General features: G+C 43.0%; 1 protein-coding gene across 2 annotated transcripts in view; it reads left to right on the top strand.

Annotated features, from left to right (window-relative positions):
• sdk2a (sidekick cell adhesion molecule 2a) overlaps positions 1–10,382 on the top strand; it is an 87,158-nt gene that overhangs the window by 39,240 nt on the left and 37,536 nt on the right. For both annotated transcript variants that reach the window (XM_032537158.1, XM_032537159.1), the window contains exon 2: positions 9,119–9,278. In XM_032537158.1, coding sequence (XP_032393049.1) covers positions 9,119–9,278 — 160 coding nt within the window. The remainder of the gene's footprint in view (positions 1–9,118; positions 9,279–10,382) is intronic.

The following is a 10,382-nucleotide window of genomic DNA, read 5'->3' on the forward strand; positions in this document are numbered from 1 at the left end:
TTCGACCCTCAGCCTCCTTTTCCTCAGAGATCCGAACGAACGCGATGTTAGTTTGAATTTCTAACAATATGCACAAGACTGTGACAAAAATAGAGCCAACCTTGGTTTTCACTTTCACAAATTCAGAACGTCTTCACACCTTTCCATTCTCTTGTATAGCAAATGGACATGTTGGGGCGCATTGATTTGAAGGTTTAAATCCAGGATGAGGCAAGATACAACCCAAAGAGAATAAAGCAACCTTGCCAACAAGCTTACGAATATAATTGGAAAAACAAATAACCTCATATATTAGATAGCATTATTGGCCCAGGACTCCAAGTTGTAGTTTGTGTTTTTTATGATAACTATCAAGAGGTATGCTTTGGTTTTCTTGTAAGGCAGCTTGCAATTTTGAGATCTCAATCTTTGCAAGTGTAAATTTGGGCTTGTTGCATGTATCATTAGGTGAACGGATGACAGGCATTTTAGAAAGAGATAGGTGATTAATTACGCTTAGCGTTCGATTGTATGTTTAAAACATACAACTAACAAACCATTTTAATTTAGTAGATATATCTTCTGTTTTATCCTAAGATGTGTACTTAGATAATCAAGAGAAATAGAAACATATTTAATGTTCCAGTGTGGTCTGTCAGAATCAACATCCAATCCTTAAGGTTCATTTCATTCTCATGCATGCATAATTTCAAATTATTCACATAGGATGTTATTAAGCTCACGCGATTCTCACAAGTTGTGTTTCTCGCACTAAACCGTCTTAAAGGATCATGCGGGAGATAAGACAATTAGGATAATTTTTTCCTGCTTTGTTCAAGTTGCATGCGTCTTACTCTGTGTCTGTTACTGTATCTGATAATTGAGATGAGCAATGTAGTGTGAAGTGATGTAAGAACCAGCCAAAAGACTTCTATTAGCATAATGTCACGGCATTCAGAATTTCTGACTGCCTGCTGGCGTTGTGTTGGCTGCCTGTCACACAATGCCAGAGAGTTGTGTTCATTCTCCTGCTTGGAGTGGGGTGTGGTGCAAGGGGGCATGTGCACTTCAGAGACACAAGAAGTCTCAGATGTCAGAGATGTTCCTGGTGGAATGTCGAATAGGAGGCTTGCAGCTTTGAGCTTCCATCTTTAAGAAGTGATTTTAGTGGGTGAAGGGGTAGTCTTACACCATCACAGAGCATGACTTAGTTCCACTAGCATGGATGATGGGAGAAAATAGTGGTCAGAGGGCCTCTAATGTGGTGGAGAAAAGCAGTGATGTGACAAGCTCCATTCTGTCAGCTCTCACACTCCAGAGGTCTCAATTAAGATCAGGGACTGTCTTCTCACAGGCTGCCTTGCTCACAAAGGTGATGATCCTGCTAAACATCATCCCAGACCTGCCACACGTATAGAAAAGGTTGATAAAAAAAAACAAAAAACACACACACTCTTTAATTCATCTCAATCTCCAACTCATCGGGTTCAAGCTCAAGACCTGATGTTGCTCACATGTAATCGTGTGACGTATTGACAATTTGAGAAACTCTTGAACTCCCAATCCCTGAGTGGATGATGCCTTGACACAAAAAGAAGGTGTATGTCATCTGCACAACATGTAAATAAAGCATTGCCAACAATGATTGTTGTTCACGTCTGGGCTTAGAGGAAGGAAGTGAGACAGACAGGCAGGCCATGTAAATGTAATGAAGGGAGATAATAATTCTTTTCTCTGTCAGCTGCTCTCTGCCATTAGCATTTACTGCCAGCTCCTGCCACTCACTGCTTGGCGCCCATGCACTCTGCCACACTGATAAGAATCACAATCACCAGCCATTCAACACGCATATATTACAATGGCAGGTGCCCTGATACCTCGCACCTAGCAAAAGACTTTTAGCATGCCAGTGGTATCTCTCCAATTCAGAAATTCAAAGGCATCGGCTGGGGATAAAAGAACGAATGGGACATGGCAGTTTTAGTCCATGCATTTTGCCTGATAATATTCTGGTCACAGTCATAAACACACGAGGATGAGCATATTCACATAATGTTTTCATCCACAGGCGCACACCTGCACACTTGTATACACACACGCACACACACACACACACACACACACACACACACACACACACACACACACACGTGTACATTATGAGGGAGAACAAGGAGCAGACAGGTTTTCATAATGTCAAGAGCAATGTTCACTCTCTCCTCCAAAAACACTCTTACTATCTATATGTTTGTGGTGGGAGGGAAAGATCCAGATTCTGTCTGGTGCATCAATCAATTAAATCAAGACCTGTCTGATGTCTTCATGGAGTTACCAACAGTTTCCCAGGAAGGACAAGCAGCACAGCATTGCAGGTGCATCTGATCATCTCCACCTCAATGCGTGTGAAATAACGTTTCCCCCACCATACCATTTACTAATTAGGATCTAATTATCCAGGCTAGTGTAAACAATCGCGGCAGATGGCATAGCGTGCAGTATTAACTCTAATGACCTGGGGCCCTGTGGAATTCACATTTCAGTGCGTTTGTTTATTTTCCTCCATTAGTCTTTGCCCTACTTTCTAAATTCACTTAGGCCTATTTCCAACCTTCTCATGCCTTGAGAAAAGCTGCCCGCCTCCTATTCCCGATGCAGCTTGTGTTTTTTATTTTTTTATTTGCTCTTTCTTCCACTTACTGTCGTTTATCTGTTTTTTTGTTGCTTACTCTTGTTTTTTCTTCTTGTCTTTTTTCTCTTTTTTCAAACATTGTCAATTAGCTCTCACAAAGATCAAGTGAAATTTGTACCTGTTTTCTTCCCCACCTGCTACCATCTCCCTTCTCCCTAATGAAAAGAGAAAAGTCGGAGAAAGATGTGTGTGTGATCTGGCGCACAAATCCTTACTAAATCGTAGAAGCTGTCTGTCTCACCTGGGAAATATTACTGTGATCTCAGTCATGCACGCACTACAACGGGTGGCAAGCCTGGATCATATCCCAATGTGTTCTACCCTTAAGAGCTATCCAGAAAAAAAAAGAAAAAAAGAATTTCATATGTCTTGTCTTTAGAAAGTAATAAATTGCCATAGTGTCTGGTTTACATTACTAAGTTGAAATGATGATTTGTTGGCTTCAAGAATATGTTGACAACTCACTGCTGCAAGACATAAATCTTATTTGAGTGCTACAAAGTCAGACAAGAATTCCTGCTTTGTCTTTCTCAAAGCTATAGGACTATTCCTTGGTGATTAAAAACATAACTTAACTTAACGGCATGCTGTAACCTACATCAAGCTACAGTTGTTCATTTGTAGTTTTCCCACTGCTCATTGGACAAGGCTGAGCTAACTAGAGACTTGATGCTGCAGAGGGCGTGTATTGGTGGCTGTGGGTGTGTGAGGTCTCATTAAATGAAGCCGGGCCTTGTGCCTGTGCTCCTCTGCGTGCCGTGTTCTCTGCCAGGAGCTGGACTTGCTAATTAGGCTCCTGGATATCACAGACACGTCCCTTGGTACGCCATACAATATACTGCTAGTGCTGAAGAGAAGGAGAGAGCAGGGCAATAGGATGGAGGAAAATGGAGTAAAGAGCGATGCAGGGAGATGAGAAAGATGGAAAGACATCTCAACAGAGCTCAGAATGCAGGAAGGGATGCAGAGAGAAAGTGAGAGGGATGACAACTGATGAGAGGGCAAGGAGAGAGAGTATGAAAACTATTGTATTGAGAGAGATCAAGGCCACCAAGAAAGAGAAACTGCCACAACACATTGGGAGGAAACTGATGCTGTGCCAAGAAAAAGAGAAGAGAAGCCTAAGATGGGAAGAGAAAAGAAGAAGAGGGAATCAAAAAGAAAAAAATAGCTCAACACAAGCATAGCAGGGAGGTAGAGGCAAGACAAATGGAATAATTCCGTGTGTGTGTGTGTGTGTGTGTGTGTGTGTGTGTGTGTGTGTGTGTGTGTGTGTGTGTGTGTGTGTGTGTGTGTGTGTGTGTGTGTGTGTGTTTGTGAGACTGTGAGACTGTGAGTATGTGTGTGACTGTGAATTTGTCTGTGCTGCCCACTGGAGTGTGTGTCCAGATAATTCAATCTGCTGCCCATTGACTGGCCTACCGCTCCGTCTTCGCTCCTAATTAAATCTCCATTTGTTGGCTGGATGCTAGTGCTTCTAATTGTGTTGCTGTAGCATCACACACACACCTAGAAACACACACACACACACACACACACACACACAAACACACACATGCACACAGGCCCCGCTGCGAGTGGGATCCCAGACACGTCACCACAGTACATTACACCTCAATTAATCACATAAATTAACATCAATTAACCCGTGGCGATCCACTAAACACAGCTGGTATGCGGGCGGTATTTCATCTGTGGCGAACTGAGGACTTTTTCTGCAACATCAAAGCAGACGCATCATCAAAAAGAAAAAACATTTTAGACAGCTTAACATGAAAATCAATATTCCTACTTCATCGTTTTCCTCTGAGCAGTGAGCATGATTGTATGAGCTTTTAAAAGCAAGTCACTTGGGCCATGAAAACCATATTGCCACAACATTGATAGCATGGGATCTTATACAGGGTGTTATCCCACTGAATGGTACACAAAGTGTTCTAAGGGCTATAAATACAAAGGGTGTAAGGAGACATCGAGCTATCATGAACTGGCATTCACATGCAGCATGCAGATACTGATTCATGGGCCATTTCTCTAAATGAATGTAAGGTTAGATGGGGGCTCTCCCTCTCCCCTCCCTGTCTTTCAAGCCTGGCCTGCTTGTTTGGCTCTGGTTGTAATGGGTTGCTTCACCTTGCTGCTTAGCGTTGGAGGACACCCCCCTCTCCTTTCATTTCTTGTGTTCCTCCACTTAGTCCCTCACCTCGTCCTGCCTCTACATCACTTCTCAATCTTTCTTTTATCATTAAGCCCTGCATTTCTCTCACCATCTGTTTCACCATCACTCTCTCTTCCTCCTCTCTGTCTTTTCTTATTCACTCTTTTTCTTAAACCCTTCCTTTGTGTCCGCCTATTTTCTGACTCACCTAAGTGATGGAGTGTAAATCGGGGGGGGGGGGGTGCCTGTTGTCCCGGTGACAGCAGCTGGTGACAGAGTGACAAATCAGCCTGACCTTCAGGACGGATCGTATTTCCGCAGGGGAAGTTGTGAATATTTGGGAGTGTTTGTGTGTGTGTGTGTTTTTATGTGTTGAAAGAGCCTCATGTCCTGGCCCAAACATTCTCATCTCAACTTGTAAAGCAACAACTCACCAAAGGCAACCCAGTGTGTGTGTGTGTGTGTGTGTGTGTGGCCAAGGTCACTGCCATGACTGTTGCATAACCCCCATCAGAGAGGCTAACCATGACCCATCTTGCATGTTAAAGTCCAATTGGAGAGGCTAAATGACAGCTCTAAATTTTCCTAGATGACATGATGCACCATGAGCTGGAAGTCTATGGAGCAGGGACGTTATGTGCATGATGTGTTTTAGAAGAGAAAGATAGGTGGAGCGAAAGAGATAGCAATGTAGAGTGAGGAAGAAATGGGAACTCCAAATATTTCAACAGGCAGAGGCTCCACTTTATTGCTGCATCTCAGTGATACAGTTATGCCAAGTGCCAGCTACGATGTGGTTACATAGGCTCAAACACAGGTGCCTGAGGAATAAACAGAGGGCAGAAAGGGGTCCCTGCTGCTGGTGTGGAACAGGGGTAAGGAGGTGAGATACAAAATAAGCAAGATAAAGAATACAAGACAAAAGCCGAATGTTAACACTGTCTGTATGATTGCATGCCAATATGGTGCAATAGGGAACACAATGGGCCTTGCTTTTTAAAGCTGCCCTGGTGCCTGTGGTCTTTGTCTCACAGACATTTAAATGCTGTGAATGCAGCAGTGGACCCGGTTGGTGCAATGCCACCATTCAACCTCAACTGTCAGGTTAGAATAAGGTGTTTTCATATCATTTGTAAATAGTGTGCTGGTGCAGCTTGACTGTTGGGGGCAGCCGCTCTGCACAGCAGCCACATTAAAGCCCTCCTGGTTCTCCCATGCCAGTTTTTGGGCTTCCCTAGATCTGCCGACCCGTTTTGGTTGGCTTTTATCTGTGCTCATAGTGCTGCAGGAATTCATGGTCCAAAAGGACTGCCCTCAAGCTTTCCATCTGGATTCGAAGCCTGCAGCAGGCACTGCCTTATACCTGCCAAATTCACCACTTTTCCTTTGTTCATCACTGGAATGAAGGAGGCACCAGTTCAGTTCATGTCCAATGCTCTTCCTTTTCTTCCTCGCTCCACCCAAGCCTTTTTCTGAAAAGATGTCAGCTCTACCATTGACGCAGTGCAGCCATGTCTGCTGCAGTCAGATGGGCTAATGTTCTTCAATCATTAAGTTGATTCTATAGTCCCCTATTTGTACATTTGATGTGTGTTTGTGTCTACAGGCACGTGTGTCTGTAAATATGAAACGTGCTATGTATTTGTCTTGTACAGCACACGTTTGTTCCATGAAGTCACAGTGCTCTAAAACGAGATGACACCTAAGGCAAATTATGAATCAGTTCAGCGCTGATGATACTATAGCGTAGGTGTACAATGTAACACATCCAGCTGACAAATTAGTGAGAGCAGCATACTCATCTACTGTGATTTGTCTCTAGTGTACATACTGTATACACATAACAGAGCTTTGTACTACTACTGTGATACATACATGTGAAACTTCCCATCTTTCATGAGCAAAAGTAAACACATTTGTGGCAATGCTGACATGCACATGTACAAACAGACACATCAGCAGCATGTATTTACAGTATATACACATCTACAGTGGCTAACACACACATAGAGAAAACAAAAAAATAAACAGAAAAACTACACATTAAAAGCAGCGTTTTTTTACCTCAGCGAAGAACGAAAGCACAGTGATGAAGAGGAGAATGAGGGTCAGACAATAGGTTCTCTGTCGGAAACTCATTAGATCCCAGAGCCCAGTGTGCAGAGGAATGTTTCCTATCTTCCTTCAGCAGTAACAACTGTTACAGCCAGCAGTCATTTAAGTTTTCACAGAGACTCGAAGAGAGGATCACTTCAGCTTTCTTTTACATGGTGAGAAATCTTTTCTTGGATGTCGATTCTGCACTGTATGTATTACTGTATTACTGTAAACAATGAATTTTCTCTCTTCCCAGCTAGCTTTGCTCCTTAACAAATACACTTTTTGTGAAATTGGTCACGAATGCAGCAGATAGCCAGGGTTCAGGGATTCATAATCAGGGGTCAACTTAATTAGTCATTTAAGGCAGAAACAAATATGAACACAATGGCACTAAAACATGTAACCACAGGGTTGATCACTGTGCTCACAATTCCCCGTTCCGCAATTTCACATCAGTAACTTGGTATCATGCATATTCATTTCCTCAGACAATCAATGCGTGAGTACGGCATGTGCAGGTCTCTAATGGTGGCTTGTTGATGTAGCCACAATGCTAAGTGCATGTAGCCACCATGCCCCTGAACCACCTAAAAGTGTTTGGGTGTTGCCTGTATGTTTTTGGATTGTGTGTGTGTGTGTGTGTGTGTGTGTGTGTGTCAAAAGTACAAATGCATTTACTAGTGGATGGAATTACAGCAAAGCCACCACTCCAGTGGCTGCTGCCTGTGGAAAAAAAGGGATAGCGCCTACATTTGGGCTCAGACAAAAATGTGTTTTTGATAGGTTTATGCAAAAGTGGTAGAGTATACAAATAAATCAGGTTGTGGAGTATTGTTTGTTACCAAACGGGTAAAAATGTAAGGACTGGTTTTTGAAACAGAAAGCGTTGAGGTGGCTGTTTGTTTGCCTCCTTTTATTAATGGTGTCTTTGAGGGTAATAGAAAGGGGAGTAAGCTGCAGCTTTCAAAGGGGTATTGTGTGTGCAAGTGTTTATGTGTGTGTCCTGTTGTCTGTGTTTGTGCGTCTGTATACATTGTGTACATGGTCGCCGGTGTGAAACACAGAGGTGCAGAGTCATTCTTTTATTTACAGTTTCAATCAGGTCCAATTATCTGTATCCCCTCCTCTGCTCACGAAGCTGACCTCAGATTCACTCAGTTCCACCACACCATCCTCTGCTTTCACCACCATAAATCTTGGGCATGATCATGCTTGTGGATGTGGAGAGAGAAAGAGGCACCAGCAATCTTCCATGAGAGTGAGTCAGCCTAGTGTGGTAGACCTACAACTAGCCGTGCTTCAGGCCTTGGCGGCTTACTGCAACTATTAATACAGACTTTAATTAGCCCGCCACAAACACTGGCACAATCGGCTCAGTGTCGCCCGTGGCTGGCAAGGCAGACAGATCAATAGGTCTGATCATGCCTTTTTCATCAGCTCAAATGAAAGCACTTTGTCTCCAAGCTCAGCCCTGGACCTTCTGTATCACCTTAAAGGCTTTCTGTGGCTGCACTGGCTGTGTGCAGTATTGCGGATGGGGCCTGTATAATCTGGCTGCATTAGGGAACTATAAAGATAAATGAAGGGAGGCACAGAGCATAACTCATCCTGTCAGAGAAGAGGGTTTAAGGCTGGGAAACTTTGTGTTTTCTAAAGCAGCCCCTGCCACCCCCCCCCCCCCCCCCCCCCCCCCCCATGGCTTCCTTTTTTAAACTCTCTCTTCCTCCTACTTGCTTGGTTTTTTTGTGTACAATCTCTGCTGTATTTTTCTCCATCTGCTTTCTGTCTATTCCCCCTCTCCATCTCCCTCTACCTCTCCCCCTCAATCTCTCTTCCCACCCTCTTTTACTGATCTAAAGGTATGGACGAGTTCATTTACACTTCCTCTGCTGCACAAATTGCTCTTCTACCTCTTTGCCAGCACATTTCAGTTTGAAATAAAAAAGTAAGCTTCCTTTGCAGCAACAACTTATTTCATGTGCTGTTTGGCAGGCTTTCCTCTTGACCTTCACGTTCCCAATCAGTGCAGTTGAAAAAATGGAAATAGCTTGTTACTGAATCACCAAATCACTGCCTTTTTTAACCAACTACCCCTCTGACTGCTTCACATTCTTCCTTTTCCTGTCTTTCCCAATATGTCTTTTTTTATCACTCTTACTTTTTTCCCCTTCTTTTCTTTATTTTTCCAATAGATGATGTCCCACCTTATTTTAAGATGGAGCCCCCTCAGACCCAGGTTCACTTGGAGGGGAACCGCTTGGTCCTAACCTGCATGGCAGAGGGCAGCTGGCCCCTGGAATTCAAATGGATCTACAATGGAACCGAGCTTACACATTTCTCCTTGGAATACAGGTAAAGAATGCAACCTTGCCTGCCCTAGCTGATTCTATTACCATTTTTTTTATTCATCAACTATTATTAGCTTACTACATGAGACATTTTAGCAGCATTTAATTGTAACTAATAGCTCATTTTTATTCATATTCGAGGCTCATTTCTATGGATTTATTCAGGACTGATTTGGCTGCTGTCTCCCCTGAGACAAAACACTCTGTGTTCAGGGGGTTGTCAGATTCATTCCAATTTGTATATCACACTGTATGCAACATGCAGAGATGGTGTGAGCAGATAACCTCTTTTCTCCTGCGGTTTGTTGAAACTATCATTGCCGCAACAAAATCTAACTGTAGCCCACTCACTCAATTCTAATTGGTTACAGGATTATCATGTGCCCCTTCAAATCTGATAGCTCCGTTGCATGGAAGATTAATTGGTAAGGGATACTAAAATTTAAAAGTAGGATGTGTCTACAATGGCCACCACATTCAGGTATATGATTTTGACTGATTAGGGGCGCAGAGAGGCCTAGTTAACTTATTATACAGCTATACTGTTATTGTGAGCCTAAAACTCCCATGCCACTATAACTCTTATTTAACACATGAATCACATTACTAGCACACCTACACATTGATTGAATGTCATACAATCAGACAATTTAACCATTTAAAATGTCCTTATGACCCAAAAGAAATAAAAACAAAAATACACCCAGGGTTTTTTACACTAAGTTTGAGGTACCACAACGTTGACACGCTTTTTGGAGCTCATTTGAGAGGTGAAAATTGTCTATACTCACTGTTTCTCAGTAAGTTCAGAGAGCTGTACGTAGCAGTCTTTTCAAACCCTCTGTCCAGCGGAAAGTAAGATGCAGAAACCTGTCCTGAGTGTTTGTGTGCAAAACTTAGGCTCTTCTGCCATGTGGCAGAGAGTCCTGAGCACCTCTACTGCAGCATCACGTGTGGCAGCATCCAATGTACTGAACTTACAACCAACTCAGAGAAACTCAACATTTCTCTGACTGTTTCCTCTCTCGCTCTCAATCAATTCAATTCAATTCAAAGTGAAGTGATTCATTGACATCAGTGTCAGAAATAACAATATTGCCAAAGCATC

This window comes from Etheostoma spectabile, chromosome 15 (assembly GCF_008692095.1).
Source record: "Etheostoma spectabile isolate EspeVRDwgs_2016 chromosome 15, UIUC_Espe_1.0, whole genome shotgun sequence".
Lineage (NCBI taxonomy): Eukaryota > Metazoa > Chordata > Actinopteri > Perciformes > Percidae > Etheostoma > Etheostoma spectabile.